The sequence below is a fragment of the Diabrotica undecimpunctata genome, chromosome 8, assembly GCF_040954645.1.
Source record: "Diabrotica undecimpunctata isolate CICGRU chromosome 8, icDiaUnde3, whole genome shotgun sequence".
Taxonomy (NCBI): Eukaryota; Metazoa; Arthropoda; class Insecta; order Coleoptera; family Chrysomelidae; genus Diabrotica; species Diabrotica undecimpunctata.
Genome location: NC_092810.1, coordinates 105,569,247 through 105,592,811, shown reverse-complemented (window position 1 = coordinate 105,592,811; position 23,565 = coordinate 105,569,247). Strand labels below are relative to the sequence as shown.

General features: G+C 33.1%; 1 protein-coding gene across 4 annotated transcripts in view; it reads left to right on the top strand.

Moving 5' to 3' along the window:
- The window catches only part of didum (dilute class unconventional myosin), a 162,624-nt gene extending 159,901 nt beyond the window's left edge, over positions 1 to 2,723 (top strand). For all 4 annotated transcript variants that reach the window (XM_072540690.1, XM_072540691.1, XM_072540689.1 and 1 more), the window contains exon 21: positions 1,343 to 2,723. In XM_072540690.1, the coding sequence (XP_072396791.1) occupies positions 1,343 to 1,465 (123 nt within the window). In that variant the 3' untranslated portion in view covers positions 1,466 to 2,723. The remainder of the gene's footprint in view (positions 1 to 1,342) is intronic.
- Positions 2,724 to 23,565: the final 20,842 nt, after the last annotated feature.

The window sequence follows — 23,565 nt, the reverse complement described above, 5'->3', positions numbered from 1 at the left end:
TTAGAAAACTACAGATTCATATGTACGCACGGTATTATGATTGTCTGATATAACGAGATCGGCTTATAACGAGGTAATTAGTCTGTCATTTCAGTTCTCGTTATAGAGGAAGTCTACTGTATATATATATAACTCAATTTTATTTTCTATCTATGATATCTTTGATACCTCGCGTTTTAAACAGCTGGCAACCCTAATTTTCGTTATACAAAAACATATATATACGTCATGAACAGCGTATTTTATTTAAAAAGTAAATGAACGAAATAAAATATCTGTCAAAAACTAATTACTATTAATTGACTTAAAAATATGTGCGGCCACTTTTTGACAGCCTGTTATCAATGTATTTTCCTAATTTTAAATGTATGTAAAAATATGAATTTGATGAACTACCTTATGAACGTAGTGATCCTGCAGTGGGATCTTGTACTAGGACAAAGTTTTCCAAAAATAAAAAATTTTCCCTACTTCTGGTACCGTTCACGTCAGAAAAAACTGGCACAACTTTTATAACCGAAAATCGTGTTTTTCAAGTTGTGTAGGTTGATCTTGTCACATATGTCATTCTAATTTCTAGGACAACGTTGCCAGTTCAACGAAAATATTGTATATACATATATTGTATATAAATATATAAATCAGCTAAAAGGAGGGCTGTGCGACAGACACATTATAAAATTACAGTAGATGCATTCCAATGTTCCCTGTGCCCTGTTAAATTTATTAGATACGGTTTTTTGTTGTTAATGATAAAAATAATACCTATATAAAAACTTTAAACATTTTTGAACGTTTTTTTTTTATTTAGATTTAGTGCAATTCCGTTATCTATGATGACAACAACGAATCGATTCACGAACCATTGTGTCAAGTCTGAACACAGGTTTACATTGGACAAAAAAAGTGTACCAGTTTTATATGACGGGAACTGTACCAATATTTTTGTACGGCATTAGATAGCAGGTCATTATTTTTCTATCATCTATAAGTTATAAATGCCAAATGCGTACAAAAATGTTTGGCCAAAAAAATCTTACCCCCTTGAATGGGAAGCTTATCTTACCTGTAACTCACATTTACCGATAAGAATTGACGGCATAGTTTTTATAATTGTTATTATATATTGTAGTATTGTTTTGTATGTGATTCATGCTGGGTCGAATAATCCAGTAAAAATCTCCCATGGGCTTGTAGACTATGTTTATTACAGTGCTTTAAATCTAAGACTGGACAGAAGGAAGGACGGACAGACAAACATAGCCTGTAATAACGAAGTTTTATTTATGCTTAATATAAATTTTTTCTTAAAGCTTTTAAACAAACTTACTATTTGTTTCAGATATTACTAATGGACGTGAAGTACAAGTTTCCAGTTCGATTCGTTTTCAATGCATCGGTTATTTGTTTAGAAGAGATAGAGATTCCAGAAATTTTGAATCTACCATCGCTTGAAAAGCTTTAGATTGTTACTGTTTATTTATGTATAAATATATTAGTAGTAACAAATTACCACAAGATGAAATCAAGTTGTTTATAATAAATAAGTGCTTAAATTTGCTTATTTTTTGGTGAATACCACTTTTTGTATTAGAATTTGACAATTTTATTGGAGATACTATAAGTTAGAAAAGTTGTATAATATTTGTTTGTATTTTGTCTGTTTACGATGATATATTGTAGAGATGAGCTTTATCAAAATTTTTCTTTTTTCTACATTCCTATAGCCTCCGTCTTTCAACAAAAGGTTAAGTTTCATGATTATCAGGATAATTTGTATATCATTAGTAACGGATTTGTAAATCGTCTATATTATTAAGTTGCTCAACCAATGTCGACAACGAAAATTTTTAATTAGATTCTGGTACATTTCGTCATCTGAACTTTCGTACCACCTTTTTGAAAACTCTTTAGTCCGTTAAACATGCCTGTCCTATGATTTAGTTGATTTTTCTATTGTTCATCATTTTGTCAATTTTTTGATCTCACAACATTCTCTCCAATTTGACTAATCTCTCAACATAAGTTAGTCGTCTTTACTTACTTCCTGGAAAAGAAATGTCTCGCTATCTTTATGTGGTTTTTACGGACCTATGTAGTTTTAGTTGCGTAGATTAGTGTCCTTTCTACATGGTATGTATATCATATCATAGCAGTTTTATAATTTTTTTCATATAATTCCATTTATCTATGCAAGTTCAATATAAACCTGAAGGTATATTTCTGCCTTTATTGGAGGCGTAACATTTATCTCATCTTCTAATATGATGTCCTGTAAATATTCATTTGCATTCTACTATTTTGTTTTTTTTTTCAATTCGTGATATAGTTTGTTATTATACATATACAAATATGTGCAATTTTCCAGTAATTCTCATAAGTTTTTCTCGAAATTTTTTTCTAATATGCTCGCTACTCGCGTGAGACATCGCGATTATAATAAGCGACTATGTAAACACAATAAAGTTGATTTTACGTAGTAACTAGGCATTTACCTAACATCTACTACTCAAAGTACATAAGATATCGATATGTAGTTATGCAGAAAGGCTACAGCTTATCCTTATGACTATTTTACAACAAGCTATTTAGGTACTCTTCACTTGATTAATAAACATTATGGATAAAAAGTACATCTCTGTGACAATACTTTGTTCATTTTTCTTGCATCAATGTTTTATTAAATAAGAACATCAATAATTTACAAAAGAAAAGAAATGGTTGGTAAAAACCAGATCAATTTAAGTTGTCACAAAAGTCAGCAAGCACTAATAAAATAAGGGACCTAAATATATGAAAAATTCTAAAATAATATGTAGACTTTAAATTTATAAAAAAGGGCAAGATGAAAAGTTTTCGACATAGTAGTTACAATTTAGATTTACTTAGTTGATTACTTAGTTTCTTGTTTTATTCAACAAAAAGATTATGTGTCCAAAATAAAAAAAACATTGATCAGTGCTATTTTCTCCACATTTGGACCAAAATGTTTTTAAGCTACAAATATCTGACAACGACATATATATCATCTTTTCTTTTTAATATTAAGTCTGCTACTGCATCAAATTCATTATATATAATGTATATTATAGTGTTCACTTTCTTGTTGTCTAATATACAAGCAGCCCTTTCCAATATCAGAGTAAATTGTTATGAGATGCTCAGTAGGTTACTACTATCTGCTCCATATTTTCCTCGATAGTGTTGTTTGGTCGTCCCTCATTTGGATCAGCTTTAACCATTGTTAATTCCAATGATAATTTTTTACTATTGATAATCAATTTCATGACGGAAGAATATTCAGTGTTCTTAATTTTTAAGAAGAATACAAAATGTCTAGACTAAATAATTATATAAAAGTATATTTAATTTTGCCATAGCATACCAAAATATTCAAATGACCTCGATATTATTCTAAACAAAGCCATCTATTGTCGAAACTAAAAACTTTTCACCTATTCCTTATACTTGGCTTAGAAGATGTAATTTTTGTGGTAATCGTGTTATTAATAGCTGGTATAATAGAATGAAAATGTATTGTATGTAGCATTTGTATATTATTAATGTACTTAACGCAATAGTCTATTTAGGTTAATTTAGCTAGAAATGAGATTTTTGTAATGAACTTTGTCATATTTCCATAGATTCTATGTTTATCACTGTGACTAATAACATGCTAGCAAATTATTCAAACTTTGTTAATATCAATATCTAAAGTAGTGATTATTCACAATAAAATAATTTTTTAGGTCCAAGGAATTACTAGGAAGGCAAAATAATTTAATATCAGATTCCAGATTTAATATCTACAGTATCAGTCAAAAATTATATTTATATATTTTGTGAGTTAAATTTAAAAGTATTAGATCAACGGCTTAACTTGCGTAGGAGAATGCCCTGATCTGAGTTATCGTCAGACTCAGCTGAATTATCATCAGCATTACAGATCATTCTGCCATCAGTACTGCAGATGTATTTATAGAAGCGAAAATTAGTGCATTTGAAAGACGTATCCGTATTTCTCTTTATAACAAAGCCATTCTCGTTAATTAATAGTCATAACTTATAAAGCAGTTTCTTTCATTTTTTTCAGTAAGTGCTTTTTGCACACAAGAACTGTTTTACTCAATTACTTTATTTATTGATAAATTTTCAACGAAGAGTTTGACACCAGTTATATTGACAGATGTTTATTTTTCTCGATTTTTTTTTATACTTTCCTCGCCCATCCTTCTTTTAAAGTTTAGAAAAGTGTTATTTCCCGTGATAACTTTTCATTTCATTTTCATTTTTAATCAGTTAAGATTATCCTTTTCTCTTTATTTTTTAATGTTTTTATCATTTTTTGATTCTTCATATTTTTTAGATTTATCCTTTCCTTTATTTCCTACGATACTATATTAGCGACTGATCTCACCAAAGAAAGTTAATATCCTTACAACGAAGCTAGAGGACGATTTTTCACCTATTCCAGAATTGATGTATTTACTTTCTGTAGATATTCAAATATTCGTCTCCAACATCATATCTCAAATCTCTATTTTTTTTATATTTTACAGGTATAGGTTTTGAAAACATAACTAAAAACCAAGAAATAACCTGTAAACACAGTGGAAAAACAATAATTGCGTAAAAAATATATTTTCAATGATTGCATGTAAAGTATATATTTTTCTTTCCATCTCCTCCTTTACAACTAATATGTCATATCTTTCATCTTTAAAATTTATTAACAGTCAGTTGATCACCAAATGCTTAAATATACAAAAATCTATTTTTATATTTTACATTTTTAGAATATACAAGTCCTTGTTGATACTTTCTTGTACTCTAAGTACCGAAGAAACTTTCTAACGCCGTTTTGGTCTGAGCTGTGTATATTTCTACGTCCTTTTATCTCTGTCCTTAGTTTTTTCGTCATTACACATGTCTTCCTCTGATCATAAATTATGAAGAACCGCCCTAATGCGTTTTTGGCATCAAACTATCTTTACGAAAGAATAAATTGCTGTATCAAAACTCTTTGGTAATACGAGTAATAAAGAACAGAGTAGGGATAATTTCCTCGATAATATTCACGTGAAAATTCGTTTTAGTCAATACAAAATGGAATCTGCATTTTTAAAATTAGTTTATGGGTAAATGCAAACTTTTAAATTCTATAATATTTTGTATAGTTAATCCACTGGATCTTTGCACAAGGGTCACCATTCATATTTATACTAATAAAATCAAAACACTAAAGTGAATTTAAAAATTAGTATATGTCAAATAATAAAATGTCAATTTAGACGTTACAAAATGATACTTTTCATTTAATTCAAGAAAAAAAAATGGATTGAAAATTTAAATAACGCGAAAATGATCTCTAAAGAACAAATTTTATGTTTTTGCCAGATTCAAGGGACCAACTTTATACATATAAAACAATAGCTACAGAATTATTGCAATTATCCGTTAAAACTTTGTGACCTAAAAATATTCCTTGGTAAACCAGTATTTATATTTTTTAATGCATGTAAATCTTTTTCGTTTCTCTTAAGATTTTTTACGCTGACGTGATAATCATTTAGACGTGTTGTGTATATAGTTGTAAATATCAGCTCTTTTTTGTTCTTCTAGATACGTCGAAAGTGAAGATGTGATAGTTATAAATTGTAGAGTATATATTTCACGTTGATGTAGATATTAAGAGATATATATGACTAGCAGCATTCTGACATAATCTTTTAAACCTTTAGCATTATTGTCGTCACTAATATTATTGAACAAACTATATCAGAATAGACTTCTAAAATATTTTTTAAACTACTGTTTGGATTGTTATCTAAAAATATACCCAATGGATATAACTTTGACAAAAGTTTTATTATTTTTTAGTACTAAAAAGTTAGTACTTAATTTGATTAAGTTTAACTTAATTAAAGAGACACAGTTTTGTAAATTATAGGAGCGTTAATCATGGCTAAAAATTCGAATTTTTTGGACTTTTGAAGATAAAAAAGAATTAGAAAATTGTTGGAAAACCCCAAAAAGTATAATAATTTCAAATAAAATAGTAGAACATCAGAAATTGGCAAGAAAATATCCATCCATCCCATGGCACTATAGCCCAAATCGGGCCTTGGCCTCCTTCAACAGGCTTCTCCAATCATTTCGATTTACCGCTGTTCTTTTCCATGAACGCGTTCCCAATCAGTTCCTGGCATCCTCATCGACTTCGTCTTCCCATCTCTTTTTAGGTCTTCCAACAGGTCTTTTTCCCTGCATTCTTGCATTTAGTAATTTTCTGGTCATGCATGCGGACCACATGTCCTGCCAACGTAATCTCTGCAGTTTAGTGTTTTGTGCTAGAGTTATTTCGCTATATTGCTCGTATAAAAAATATATTTTTTTTTATTTTTAAGGCTTTCCATTTCTAGTGAAATGATCTTCTGAAATCTCTTTTGATTAATTTACTGTAGTCAATCATCGTTATTGTGATCCACCAAAGCTATCTCAAAATTATGATTTTATTTTTATGTAACCTCGTACACACAGTATGCTTTATTGTATCCCCTTTCTATCGTACTGTAATTGGCAATGACACTTATTAGTCTTCGGTACCAAAACAGTAATTTCATCTAATTGGATGATCGTTTACCTGATGATTCTCAGGAATGAGTTCGGTTATAATACGTCGTCAAGCCCAATCATGCTGCCGCTCTTTTCAGTCTCTTTTGCTGCTCATCTATGACTTTCTCACTTTTATAGTCATTTTTTTGTATCTTTTCATCTCTAATTGTTAGTACGTTCCTCAACTTACATATTATTCGGTGGCACATTCATATTGGTCGATGACACTCATCAGATTGATCGGTGGCACCCACACTCTTGTATGGAATGCAAAACCTTACAGTTTTCTCATACTTGCCCTGAGTCTTCCAATATTCCCCATAAATTTATTTAGGACGTAAAATGTCCCAACCTATCTCTTAAAAACACGTCCGACGTGTGTAGTCATTTAAAGACTTCACTGTAAGTTCAGTTTAGGTTACGCTTTCTTTACGAAACTACAAACGTACGAAAATATTACTATTGTTCTACTTTTTTAGCTCACTTTCTCTCTGTTTTCCGACTTCTAATCTCTACTGTTCTTTATCCATCCATAGCTCCTTTTGGGGATAGAGAAGGTCTCTTCTTCTACTTACCTTTTCTTGTTTTTTAGATCCATCTCTTCTTGCCATATGAATGAGTGTCAGTATTTATTTTGGTAGTCTACCTTTTGCTTTATTTCACCTACTTCACTAAAACTACACTAAAAAATTAAAAAAAAAAAGTTACACTAATTAACTAACTTCCAAACTACAGTTATTTACTATTTAATACTAGTTTGTCGTAGACACAAAAGACCAAACAGTCTATTTTGATATCGTAATACCCATATTAACAGTGTGGTCCATTATAAATATATATACTTTTGTTAGGATCTATGAAATCAATTGTTAATTTTTCAAGTAGAATATTTATTGTTATAAATTACATAAATTCTATTAACTTGGCAATATAAGAATGTTAAATTCCTTGTTTATAGCGAGGAACTGAACGAAGAGAAAATATTTAACATTATTTTCATATCAGAGATATTCCTATACAAATTTGTGATATTTGTTTAATTTTTAATTTATTGTAAAATTAAATTTGTTTAAATAAATTTTATTGATAGTTGAATGATTTTTTTTGTTTAATGTTTTCTATTTTAGAACCAGATTACACTAGAACTATAATCTACATAAAATATAGTGAAATACAATATAGAAGCCCAAAATGATTGCATCCTCACCAATTTCGCACTTTGCATTGCCAACGGCACATTCAGAATAACCTTAGTATAATCTTCGATGTTTCCTAGGGGAAGTTAATCTAGATTTATAAAGGCAGTTCTTAAGTATTTCGTATGCGTAATTGGTTGCTAGCGATAAGTTTCTCCCAGTTTTTCAAAGTACATTCACAGAATATTATCCAGAATCTTATAACACTAGAGATTCTTGAAAGTTGTAACTCTAAATTCCGGACCTCCTCTTCAGAAATAATAAAATCCCCTTCCCCATGATAAATCACAGTCCTATATATCAATACTATACTACTTATTTACAAATCAGTGGCAAGACCAGGGACTACCCAGCCAGAAAGATTGAATTACTTATATTGCTTCTCATACCAAAGACAAACCCAGATATTTTCTAAATTATCGTTTCGAAGAAATTTTAGTTAATCACCCTCCACTTTACAAAAACACAATAAAAATTACTACCAATATCATCAAAGAGTACCAAATAATTTAAATAATCTCTTTTTTACATATCTCTAAATTACAGAGTGGATTAAATTGACCTAAAAAAATTTATACAGGTACATATGATCCCTGTTGTGAATATGTTTCTCATTTTTAAAATAATTCTCTTGAAGAAGCCCGCAAAAAATGCATTTCATATGACAATCATAAATGCAAACAGCAGTATCTATCTATCTTGTAATTATTGTCCCTCGAATTTAAATTATCCCTTATTATTGAAGACTTTGATGTCAATTCTGTCTGCCTCGTTGTCTTGCCGTTGTTTCTGTTACCACAAAGTTCTTTTATTGTGATTGGGATTACATGTCGCCCAAAGAGCACCGTATTGAATATTTAATTAAAATGATATAAGGTTGAATGCTCGAATAAATGAATTTTTATTAAATAAAAGGCAGATATCGAGCACAGTTTATTTATTAAATCATTCCCAACTACTTTTGCTCCTAGAGCATCTTCAGGGGCATAACAAGTTGTGTTAATGTATAATTTATTGTTTATGACATTCTCCATATTTTGTTGGATAGTCCAAATTTGACGAAATGCCCCTTTATTTGATCAAAAAGAATCTTTAATTGCTGTAATTGGCTAACCATCCAGTGCCGTTCCCTGAGGGTATTTGCAATACCAAGATTCTATCTACCTGCGGTCGCCACGTGTCTTTTGTTTTTGTATTGTCAATTACCTTTAATCAATTATCTCGGTCAACGCTAGTTCGAAAGGTTTTATCTTCAAAACCTAGCGTTTGCCTATTTGAAATAATACTGATCTTAAGGATTTTACTCAGAACGTATTTCTGAATACCTCCAGAGACTGTAGTGTCACATTATTCGTTTTGGCCGGATGCGGTGGAAACGCTGCAGTTTGACCAGATGACGACAACTCACGACTATGTCAGAATCACGCTACATGTGATTCTCTTTGATACTACTCACCTTCTGCAGTGAGCACTCGCTTAGCTTTTAAAGCTCGATGGTTTTACGCTAGACAAATCGACAACGTCAGTAACCATCTCTAATTATTTTCAGGCTTTGGCTTACGCATTTTGACATGTTGTTCGTTGGCAAAGAGGAACCTTTCATTTTTACGGTACTGGGCCTAAAATGGAATCCTACGACTGATTTCTTTTCTCATTCTTCTTGTCCCTTTGACAAACCTTTCACAAAGCGGGCCATTCGTTTGTAAATCAGTCGTATTTTTGTTGCTATCCTCTTGTTTTTATTCATTTTCCATGTCTTTTTACAAGTCAAATGTGTTCTAAAATCGTTGTGGTACTTCAATGTATCCTGGGATGATGAAACATCTGAACAGATACATCTGACCTCTGTACTTGTATGTGTTACATTTCTGGTGTTATTTTTATACAGGAACATCTATCGCGAGATCGGAGCTCTTGGCAGCTATACTGCTGACGGATCTAGTCACTTTTGTCAACGAGTCTAGTCCAATTTTCATGCTCGCTCTGTCTCGACAAGATTGGAACTCCTGGCAGCCATATTGCTGGCTGATCTAGTCACTTTTGTCAAAGGGTTGTTCGTCCGATCTTCCGATATTTCGATTCCGATATCGACGATTGCGCTCTCTTGAGCTAATTTTTCTACCCCAAATTGGCAATCGTATTAAACACATACAAGAACTGATACCACACTCTACTCGGCATCAAATGCCTTCTAATCAACACCTCTCTGATTGTGTTAGTCGTGTTTTATCACTGGCACAATTATTACAATTTTCACCAAACTGGCATTTTCCTACCGTGGAGCTCGTCGAAATATCATTACGCCGAGATTTCGACGCTATTCTTCTTCTTGTCTTTTCGCACCCCACGGAATTCTTATAGGAAAATGGGCCACCGGTATTGTGTATGACACAGTCTTTCTAGTTTAGTCGGTCGAAAAATTCTACTGATTCGACGCTATTCTTTTCTAATTGAGGGCATTGTACGCGTTGTTAATCTGAGCACAGTGTCAGATGACATCCAACAATGTTCTGTGGTCAAAATATGACCGCCGCTTATTTGTCAATTCATATGTTATTCTTACTTAGTTCTTTATTAGTATATCGATCTTTCATGTCTATTCTTTACACTTATATTTTCAGCTGTTCTTAAAAACATTCGTTTTTGGCGCGGGAGAATGTTTGGGAAAGTATGTACTATTTCTTTTCATATTTTTACTATTAATATTTTTCTGTTACGGTACTGTAATGTGGTCTAATTCAATGCTATGTATTCTAACGACTTTCGTAAAATATATTGCTTCCTATAAAATCTGGTTGTCTCATCTATTATGTTTGAGTGCGGAGAATTTGACTTCTCTTTTGTCTTGTGTCGCCAATACACACAAGTGTACGGTTCGTATTACGGTCACAATTAACAATACAATAGATTGATTGACCACCTCGAAGAGAGGGTGGTTTCTGACCGTCTCAAGTCTCATCTCAAGACAAGACAGCGAACGAAACGCACCAAGTTTGTTGGCTCTCGTGCCATAGAGCCGCGTCGGCGGACGTCCCGACGTACCAACGAGATTTCCTTGGCTACGATTCCAATATTTCAAAAGGTAAGTCTTTCTTTGTACAAACATCAATAATGAGTAAGACCAGTTAATTTCCTAATTTATTGACAGTTATATTTGCTATTTTTCGCTAATTGATTTACAAACAAATCATATCATTTTTTCGTTATTATTATTTATCGAATATCATTTAACCAGCGACCTCATTAAGTTTTATACAAAACACTATGAATTCTTTCCGCATCTACCGGGCATCGCTGCAACTAGCTGCGGCAAAATGGCTAGAGCGGAAGATCGAAATGCATCAACGACCTAAGCATTCTTATGAAATCTGTCAGACTGTACGGTTCAAACGCAGCTGTAGTGGTAGAGTTAAAATGTTTGACACCGATAAATTTATTACTTGCATTCAGAAGAATTCCACTTTGGAATAAAAGTGAAAAAGAATACAGTGACAAAAATGCACCATAAAAACCATGGATAGAAGTTAGCGAATTTTTTTATGATTTATTGGGCAGAATTGGAGGCTAATAAGAGGCATGAAAAAGGTAAGACTTTTGTAATTTGTATATATATATATATATATATATATATATATATATATATATATATATATATATATATATATATATATATATATATATATATATATATGTATATATATGTATATATATGTATATCATCATCATCATTCAATCTTCGCTTATCCACTGCTGGACATAGATCTCCCTCATAATTTTCCATCTATTTCGATCTTGTGCCTCTTGCATCCAATTCCTATGACAACGTTTTAGATCGTCAGTCCAACGTGTTGGTGGACGACCTCTGCTTCGGTAGGCATCATCTCTTGGTCTCCATTCCAGTATCCGCTTTGTCCATCTATTATCTGTCATTCGAGCCACGTGACCTGCCCAGTTCCATTTCAGTGTTGCTACTCTCTCTACTGCATCAGCCACTCCTGTTCTTTGTCGTAGCTGGCGATTTGGGATCTTGTCTCGTAGTGAAACGCCCAACATAGCACGCTCCATCGCCCTTTGACACACACGGATCTTTTGAACTGTTCTCCTTGTCATGGTCAACGTTTCGGCACCGTAAGTTAACACTGGCAAAACACACTGATTAAACGTTTTTCTTTTAAGGCATATTGGTATATCAGACGATTTGAAAATATGGTTCAGCTTGCCGAAGGCTGCCCAAGTCAGTCTTATACGACGGAGAAGCTCAACGGTTTGGTTATCTTTTCCTATGCGAATCTCATGACCTAGGTATTTATAGGCCATTACCTGGTCTATGGATCTTGTTCCTACGCATATATCTTCGCTGACTACAAGATTTGTCATCATCTGGGTTTTAGATATATTTATTTTCAATCCCCCTTCTAGCGAGGAAAGGTAGAGCTGATTTAAAAGTTCTTTGGCCTCATCTATCCTATCAGCTATTAGTACAATATCATCTGCAAACCTTAGATGGCTAAGCTTTTCTCCGTTTATGTTTATGCCCTTGTCGGTCAGTTTTGCCCTTTTACATATATATTCCAAAAGCGTAGTGAACAGTTTCGGCGATATGGTGTCCCCCTGGCGTACTCCACGTTGTATCGGGAATTTCTGGGTTTGACGATCACCCACTCTAACACTGGCTGTTGCGTTTTGGTATATATGTTTAATTATATTTATATACCGATAGTCAATTCGGCATTCTGTCAAGGCTTCCAACATTTTTTGTTGATTTACGGTGTCGAATGCCTTTTCATAGTCGACAAATATTAAAGCTAGTGGTTTATTATATTCAGTGCATTTTTCTATAAGATTTTTTATTACCAGTAGGTGATCGTTTGTTCCATAGCCTTTTCTAAAACCCGCCTGTTCTATGGGCTGATAAAATTCCAATTTATTTTCTAGGCGTTTCGTAATTATTTTTGTAAATAGTTTATAAATATGTGAAAGTAAACTTATGGGCCTGTAATTCCTGAGGTCGGTAGCATCCCCTTTTTTATGAAGTATGATAATTTCTGCGTTATACCACTGGGTTGGTGTTATTGCTTCCTGCAAACATCTAGTGAATAGTTTGGCAAGGACCTGCCATAATCTTTTTCCAGCCACCTTCAAGGCATCTGCCACTATTTCATCGCCTCCGGGGGACTTATTGTTTTTCATTTCTTGCACTGACCTTCGAACTTCATTGGGTGTTACGTCCGGTAAAATTTCAGATCCCTGATTGATTATCTTTGGTAATGATCCACTCCGGTTACATTGCTGTTCTTTGTATAGTTGTCTATAAAAACTCTCTATCGTATTCATAATTTGAATTCTATCCTCAATGATTTGCCCCTGTTCATTTCTTAATTTGTGGACGTTTTTTCTTCCAATGGACATGCTCTGTCTGAGTACTTTCAAGCTTTTGTTTTCTTCTATTACTCTAGTTATTTCCATCGTATTGTATCGTCTCAGATCTTTTCTAACTTCCTTTTTAATTGTCTTATTCAAAATTCTTAGTTCATTTTGGTTATGATCCTGATTTTCCCTAAGTTTTCTTCTTTCCTCTAGAAGATGTTTTGTGTTGTGGCTTAATTTTTTGTTATTATTTTCAGGACGAGGACAGTATTTCTTTTCAGCTTCTTTCAATATTTGAGTAATATTATTGTTCATTTCATTGATGCTGATATTCTCTAAGTCGTGTGTATCCAAACTAGTCTTAATATTTTCTTCGTAAAGTGTTATATCTTCTGGGAACAGCCACCTTCCACTTTTCTTTTTGAGGATCATTTTTGTTCTTTCAACTTCAGTGTTAAAAGTGGTTTTTGCTCTAACTAGTCTATGGTCGCTCCCTGTTGAAAATTTATTCAATACTGTTACATCCTGAACAATATCTTTCCGATTTGATATTATGAAATCAATCTCATTTTTTGTTCTTTGGTTCGGACTCTTCCATGTCCACTTACGTTGGGGTTTCTTTCCGAAGAATGAGTTCATCACAAAGAGATTTTCCTGATGTAAGAAGTCAAGAAGCCTGTTACTTCTCTCATTTCTCTCACCAAATCCAAAGTTTCCCATAGCAGATTCTGCATCATCTTGTTTGAATCCCAATTTGGCGTTAAAATCTCCAATTATCAATGTGTAATGTGTTTTTGAAGTTTGTATAGCTGCTCTGATATCTTCATAAAATTGGTCAACTTCCTCATCCGGGTGACTCGTAGTTGGTGCGTAAGCCTGTATAATTTTAAGTTTGTATCTTGGGTTTAATTTAAAAATAAGATAAATGACTCTGGTACATATACTTTTTATTGTGATTATGTTTGGTACCCATTTTTTATGGATTAAAAAACCCACTCCTCCAACAGATGAATCTTCGTTTCCTCTGAAATGGAACATATTTCCAGACTTAAGTATTATTTGATCTTCTTTTCGACGTCGAACTTCACTTATACCGATTATATCCCATTTTATGTGTTGTAGTTCATTCTCCAGTTCTATCATTGATGCTTCTGTTGATAAAGTTTGTACATTGTAGGCACATATATGCATTTGTCGTTTGTTTTGGTGGCCTGATCTCTTCCGGTGATTCTTAGCACCCTCTGCTCCAACACTATTCTGACCGCCACCTTGGTCAGGGAAATTGGAACCGCCGGGGACTGAGGGCCGTACACTTGATGTATCCATCATGAGGGGAAATTTGGCCTTGAAACGCCGCGCTGGCCAAGCGTGTTGGCGAGTTTTAGAGTTGTAGTAGAAGGAAATATAGTGACCCGTCTGCCTTCGGAAACCTAATCGCCATTCGGGGTCGGAAAAAACAAGAGTTAGCCAAGAGAGGCTGATAGGAAAGATTAAAGACATTTCACTCAAGACAAGTTGAAAAAGAGTAAAATGTGAAGGCCCTTATGATCCGCCAGGTGCGTTTCATAAGCATATGAGTATTATATACATATATATGTATATAAATATGTATATATATATATATATATATATATATATATATATATATATATGTTATATGAGAAAATATTAACCTTGAACTAGCTTAAGTTCGCCGACTTCAGATTTCATCATCCCATTCCCATAGAAACCGCTGAGCACGCATTAGAACTTTGTACGAACCGTTGGCCAATATTCATGGGAACAGCAATTCAGCACTTCATACCAAACATATAAATTACCATTCTCAGATGCCGGAACCACTTTTAGCTGCAACTTCGACCAGTCCAGTTTTTAGTCATTTTAAATTAATTTAATTTTGTACTATTATTTAATATTTAATTTGTAACAAATAAAGTTCTTTTTTAAAAAGTCAAATAAGTGATTAGTGATCTAACAATTGGCGCAAAGTCAGTAGGATCCGGTTAACGTTGCTAGAACACGTGTATACTCACTGGCAGCGGCGGATTCTCATCCCTTAACGGAACAAAGAATCTACGGAAGTCCTCACTCCTGTGACCTACGGAAGGAACACCTAGTGAAGCCCCTGGTAGCCGAGCAGAGAGAACAAGACAACCCTTAAAGAAGAAAGCATCTCCGAACAACCTCACTCCTGTGATCTACGGAAGGAACACCTAGTGAAGCCCCTGGTAGCTGAGCAGAGAGAACAAGGCGTCCCGATGTTCTTCTTTATGTAAGTGGATTTTGAATCATCTCGTTAATAATTTGTTATAATAATTTACGAAATTGACTATACTGCAAGTCAATTAATCAAGATACATAAAAAAATACAAGTTGATTATCTAATATTTGAAATTATTGATATTGACATATTTCTTTCATACTATTTTATACTGATATTTTATTGACATATTTTTTACTTGCTATATTTTTGGTATATTTTCTCTTGCAATATTTTTATTTGGTATATTTGATACATTTTTATTGATATATTATTTGATATTTTTATATTGATACATTTTGCCCTTTATATACCACCACATTTTTTTTTTCTCCCTAATATACTGATATATTTTATATTTCTCCATACTTCTATTTTTCATTTTCGTTTAAAAATATCTCGAAAAATGCCTGAGACACGTTCCCAGACTCAACAAGAAATCGAACCATACAAGCTTTCGGAAATATTTTCTATTATCCCAGAATTTGAAGGCGATCCGATTTCTCTTTCTACATTTTTAGATGCGTGCGACTGTGCTTTTAAAATGGCCACAGGCGATCAGCGCGTTCTATTAACGATTCACGTAAAAAATAAACTCAAAGGTAAAGCTGCACAGCTTATTAATTCTAGAAAACCAATTTCTTATACAGAAATAAAACAATTACTAAATCTACATTTCGGAGACAGTAGAGACCTGACCTCCTTAATACAAGACTTACAAAGACTAAGACAACTATCTAACGAATCTCCTCTAACTTTCTTTAACCGTTTACAAGTTCTGAATGCAAAAATGCACGCCTCGATCCAAGTAGCAAATTTATCCCCAGATCAAAAAACTGCCCAATGTGACTTAATCGATACTATGGCCCTAAACACACTTTTAACCGGTTTAGAACCTCGTCTAGGACAAATTATTAGGGCTAGTAATCCAAAAGATCTCATTGAAGCAAGCAATCGTATTAGACGCGAACTTCAATTGTCATATTTTGAAGAACAAAAATCTAATTCTAGATCAACTATTCCTAAATCCTCTCAACCAATGAGAAGACCCTCATCTCAGTTTACAAAATGTACAAATTGTGGCCGCATTGGTCATCTAAATAGTGAATGCCGCTCTTCACGTTTCGTACAGCCAAACCAAACTTTTTCTAGGCCACACGGTTACCAAAACCAATATATTAATGGACCTAACAACTATCAAAACAATCAGAACCCTAATAGGAATCAATATTCGTCCAACAATCCAAATTTCAACCAACAGAGACCTTCCTTTTCATCTCAAAATCAAAATCAAAATCGTCCATCTGTTATTCAAAGAAACCCAAACTTCCAAAGAGCACATGTTTTAAACGAATACCCTGATGAAATGACGACTGACTTTTATACAGACGATTACTATACAGATAATTATTATAATACCGATAACTATGAAAACTATGAAACGGATTATTATACAGAAAATAATCCGCAAACTGATAACTTTTACGAAACCAATAACACACAAAATTATCAGGATTTTCTTTCACTTCAGAATCAAAATCATCCTCCCAATCATACGAACCCCTCAACGGATATTACGAATATCCAAGAACAAATCCAAGCACTCAACTTGGACAACTTTCATCCGAATCTCAATTTTCCCGAACAGACATTCATGTAACCCCATTTCATACAATGAGTTCCAAAAATTTATATTACATTAATGATGCTACCAACACTTTTAAACTTTTAATCGACACAGGTGCTGGAATCACTGTTTTCAAAGAAAACACAGCACGCAATTATCATAATAGATTTCCTGAAAACGTTACTATTCAAGGTATAACCGATCAAAAATTGTTAATAACAGAATCTGTCCTGATTCCCTTCACTGACAATAATCCTCACAAAGTCTTTATTTTCAATTTAGACATTGATTTCGATGGCATAATAGGCCTAGACTTTCTAGATCATTATGAATGCGTAATAGATCTCAAATCCCGACAGTTGCATACAAATTTTAAAACTGTCACCCTTCACAAAGTAGGGCACGAGACAAACACACCTCCTAAAGACAAAACACCGACACACCCTACAGAAACAACACAAAACGAACCTAAAATAAAAATTAAATCAGATTCTAAACAGGAATCAAATTTAAAATATCAAAACCCTATAAATGAAAAATATACTATCGTAAACAATCGAGATCAAGACAAAAATCTTGAAAGACCAGAGAGAAAACGAATAAAAGGAAAAAACAGAATTACCATTGACAGCCGGACCGAACAAATATGCAGACTAAAATGCAACTTATCAAATACAGATGCCATATTATCAGCTCAAGAAATAGAAAAAGTTAGATTACCTCATGCATTAGTCCATGTAGATGAAAATGGAGAATTCTTAACTTCCGTACTAAATGCTAATGCTATGCCGAAGACAATCGAATTTTCAGACATTTCAATCGAACCTTTCAAAAATTCGGAGACAATCCTATCCTACAACGGAAATGATTTTGAAGAACCCGTAGTAGATAGAACACGAATAATTAAAGAACAACTAAGAATTGATCATTTAAATTGCGAAGAACAAGAACTAATTCTAGATATATGTACTGAATACGCAGATATATTTTATGTCGAAGGCGACAAACTGACCTTCACAAACGAAATCAAGCACAAAATCGACACAAACAACGTTAAACCTGTCTTCACTAAATCCTATAGATATCCTCAAATACATAAGGAAGAGGTAAAGACGCAAATTAATAAAATGTTAGAAGAAGGAATAATCCAGAAAAGTGTCTCGCCCTGGTCGAGTCCAGTCTGGGTCGTACCGAAGAAATTAGATGCGTCAGGAAAACAAAAATGGCGAGTTGTTATTGATTATCGAAAACTCAACGAACTCACAGTACAAGACCGTTATCCTCTACCACAAATATCAGAACTATTGGACCAACTAGGAAGATGCCAATACTTCACAACACTAGATTTAGCGTCTGGATTTCACCAGATTGAAATCGAGCCACAAGACATCCAGAAAACGGCCTTTTCCGTCGAAAATGGACATTACGAATTTGTCCGCATGCCATTCGGACTAATGAATGCTCCATCTACTTTCCAGAGAGTAATGGACAACATCCTCTTAGGAATACAAAACGAAAGATGCTTAGTGTATATGGATGACATAATTATCTACTCACCCACTATTCATGATCACATGTCACGACTAACAGAAGTTTTTAAAAGGTTACGAAAAGCAAATTTAAAAATACAGCCAGACAAGTGCGAATTTTTAAGAAAAGAAGTAGCATATTTAGGCCACCTTGTAACAGAAAATGGTATAAAAACAAATCCAGCTAAAATATCTTGTATCAAAAACTTCCCGGAACCAAAGAACACCAAAGAAATAAAGTCATTCTTAGGCTTAGCCGGTTACTATAGAAGATTTATTCCAAATTTTGCCAAAATTTCTAAACCACTTACGAAACTACTTCAGAAAGACGTACCTTTTATTTTTAATTCTGATTGCAAAGAAGCCTTTAACGAACTCAAAAATATTTTAACTTCGGATCCAATACTTATATATCCCAATTTTGAGGAACCATTTTTACTAACAACTGACGCTAGTGCATTCGCGATTGGAGCTGTTCTATCACAAGGCCCTATTGGAAAAGATTTACCCATAGCTTATGCCTCCAGAACATTATGCGGTGCCGAAACAAAATATTCGACGATAGAGAGAGAACTATTAGCTATCGTATGGGCAGTCAAACATTTTAGACCATATCTTTTTGGCCGAAAATTCACCCTGATTACCGATCATCGACCCCTTACATGGCTTTTCTCGATAAAAGATCCCGGAAGCCGATTAGCGCGTTGGCGCCTAAAACTCGAAGAATACAATTATAAAATAGAACATCGCGCAGGAAAAATAAACAGAAATGCTGATGCCCTCTCAAGGATAAAGATTAACCATTTCAAGGATTGTGCAAACTTTCAATCAAAAATCTCATTACATGCATCGAATGAAGATGATACGGAAACTCAAGAAAACGAAGACGACGATGAAGAAAATATAGAAAAAATGTCCGAAGAACTTGACAAGTTTATCGAACTGTATAGAACAAAGTCAATAATCGATTATTCTAAAATTGAAACATCGAATACGGACTTATTAGACAAATCCAACAAAAATATTGTTACATTTTTTTGGCAAAATAAACTTGAAGAACTTCACGAGAAAATAATGAATGACATATTCGAAGAAAACATGGAATATAGTAACCGAAGAATTAATATTGTACACAGCAAAACTGTAAAAGATCGAAAATATTTTATTATACCATTACCGTTTGATCCCGAACGAGTAATATCACACTTGTTTCTTGTACTTTTTGCAAATAAAGATTAATTCGATGAATCAAAAATATATTGCGTCGAAAATAATCTCGAACTACCTATCCTAGAGATATTTTCTTTTTTTTTTGCTGACAAAGAATTAAAATTAAGAATCTGTCAAAATATAATTAAAACAGCCAGCGAAGACGAAATCCCTCAAATTTTAGATCATTACCATTGCGGTAAAAACAACTTACATCGAGGAATAAACGAAACTGTCAGAAGAATAAAGCAGAAATACAATTGGAAGAATTTAACAAAAGATGTAGAGAAATTTGTAAAAGCATGTGAAATTTGCCAAAAAGTTAAGATTTGCAGGAAAAACTTAAGTGGACCACTAGTCATAACAGAAACTCCAAAAACACCATTCGAAAGAATAAATATGGATATATTCGAATACCCTACTAGGAACTACGCTTTAACTATTCGTGACGAATTGACAAAATTCACGCAAGCCTATCCTTTGGAAGACAAAAAGGCAGTAACAGTAGTCAAGACACTCCTACTCTTTTTTCAACACTATGGAACACCACTAAGAATTCATTGTGACTGCGGTCGAGAATTCGAGAATGCTATAATCAAAGATCTATGCGAATTATACGACATTAAACTAACATTTTCTAGCGTTAACCATCCACAATCTAATGGATCTATAGAAAGGTTTCATGCCACACTCTCAGAAATGATTAGAGCAAATCAAGCCGAGAACCCAAACGATCATCCCTTTACTATACTTCCTTATGCAATAATATGCTATAACAACACAAAGAATAAGACCCACGGTTTCACACCATATGAACTTATATTTGGGCACACTGCAGGCCGACCACCAGAAACTCTATACAATCAAAAAACACTAATGAGTAAATATATTCGAGACCTGAATAACCGCATGGAATATTTTTACAAAGTAGCCAGAGCAAAAACAGAAAGACAGAAAGAAAAGGCGAAAGTAAGATTTGACGAGAATATTTCAGAACGAAGACCTGATTTTAAAATTGGTGACAAAGTTTACGTAAAAGAATCACAAATTAAATCAAAATCGGATAATCTTTTTAATGGACCTTTCGAAATTCAAGAAGTTTTTACAAATTCCGCAATTATCCTTAACCCCAAAACTAACCAAACCTCTAAAGTAAATTTTGACAGACTCAAACCTTATTTTGAATAATTTTCCTTTACAGATTCTATGGACTCCTTCCTATCGTCCAATCCCAAATTCTCCTCACTCCAATTAATAACACAATTGGAATATTTTTTCATGAAAAAGGAACTATACGAATATCTAATGACAAATGGACTTTACTTGTTTACAAAGAATTATTACCTATCAAAACTACAATATCCAATAATGACAGAATTTTGGAAAACCTGTTAGAAAAATTTATTAACGTGGATACACCGAGAAAACTTGCCTTTCAAGCCGAAGTACAGACACATGTTAGTCTGCTAAAACAAATCTCAAACTCCGTTAATTTAAAATATAAAGAAGTAACCTCTGACACAGTACCTTATAATAAACGCCTAAAACGCGGTTTAGTAAATGGTATTGGAACAATCTGGAAATCTATTACTGGAAATTTAGACGCCTCTGATGGCGAATACTTTAATAAATGTATAAATAAGATAAATTCCGATGAAACTCAAATTGAAAATCTCCTAAAAAATCAAATATCTGTTACCACTTCAGTTATAAGAACTTTCAACACTACAATTCAAAAATTGCAAATAGACGAAGAAACTTTTAACAAAGACTTAAAAACTATCGAGACTACACTTCTGGACATTAATAATGACATATCCTTTTACCAAGCACAATTACAAATACTAGATTTATGTGAGTCCTTAATGGAAAGCTACGTATTTTTAGAAAATTATTTAAATGATATACTAAATTCTATAACATTCTCTCGCCTGCAAATTCTACATAGTTCTATTATTTCGCCCATAGACTTAATGGACGCATTAAAAGAAATCTCACAGTCATTACAAAATAACGTATTGCCTCTACCCACTTATATGTCAAATATAGCTCAGTATATTGACATAATAAAACTGCAAGCTTATCAGCTTGATTCAAAAATTGTTTTCGTTCTCGAAATTCCGTTAGTTGATCCCGAAATATTCACCTTGTATCAATTATATTCAATACCAATATTAGATAATCAAACTGGTTTTCATCATATACTTTCAACTGTTCATAAATACATAACGCGAGATGATGATTCAATTTCATATGTCTTACCCATGGACACCGAAAAATGCAAACAAATCAGTCAAAACCAAAGAATGTGTACAGACATTCTTCCGTATCCCATAGACACAGATGCTATATGTGAAGCCCAGCTTTTGAAACCTCTTAGCAACTTACCAAAAACTTGCCAGATGTCCATGCTCTTGGCACAAGGTTACAATGTACAAGAAATTGACCGAAATTTATGGTTACTAACCATTTCCGATCCATTACCAGTAACAATCAAATGTGCAAGAAAAGACGTCACTACACAAATAATCAAAACAAATTCAATCTTAAGATTAATTCCCGAATGTATTGCATTCATCGGCAGTACCAGAATTCATGCTAGAGACCAAATTGAGAAATATACAAATATCACGTATAGAAGTCACCCAGTTAACGTACCCTACAGATGCTGTGACCATTTTGAGACAAAGAGTCACCTATCAAAATTGAAACCACTTAAACTCAGTAAGATCAACGTAGATGACTTAAATATTGCACAACACAAATTGGACCAATATTCAGAAGAACTGGACCATATTATGAGCCAATCATTCATTGAGGAACATCTACCCTTATTCACTATATCAACCTTATCCCTGATTATTATCCTAGTTATCTTATACCTTTTCTGCAAATACCGAACCAAAATATTCCCAAAAATTGCAATCTCCTTGTCCCAGGATCAGCGTCCAACTTCATTACCACGCAGAAATTCCATTAGACAGAAACTTCAGGGCTTAGCCTCCTTCAGAAGAAGACCCAATGTCCAACAAGAAAGCGAAGCAGAAACACCAATTACTCTGTAAAAGTCAAAGCAATGGCATTGACTTTTCACTAATAAGGGGAGCTGTTATATGAGAAAATATTAACCTTGAACTAGCTTAAGTTCGCCGACTTCAGATTTCATCATCCCATTCCCATAGAAACCGCTGAGCACGCATTAGAACTTTGTACGAACCGTTGGCCAATATTCATGGGAACAGCAATTCAGCACTTCATACCAAACATATAAATTACCATTCTCAGATGCCGGAACCACTTTTAGCTGCAACTTCGACCAGTCCAGTTTTTAGTCATTTTAAATTAATTTAATTTTGTACTATTATTTAATATTTAATTTGTAACAAATAAAGTTCTTTTTTAAAAAGTCAAATAAGTGATTAGTGATCTAACATATATATATATATATATATATATATATATATATATATATATATATATATATATATATGTACATATATGTATATAAATATATATAAATATATATATATATATATATATATATATATATATATATATATATATATACAGTACAGGTAAAAGTTTATGGTCGGTATGGTAGAATTTAACAGGATATCTAACACAGATATAAAATCATATTTTCAGCGAATAGACAAAGAAAACAATCATATTTCGCCTGGGTCTCCCGTCCACATTCTTTATACACTTTATACGTATTCTTGGGGGATGCTTTTTCTATAGGGGGGCAATTTCTAAATGCAG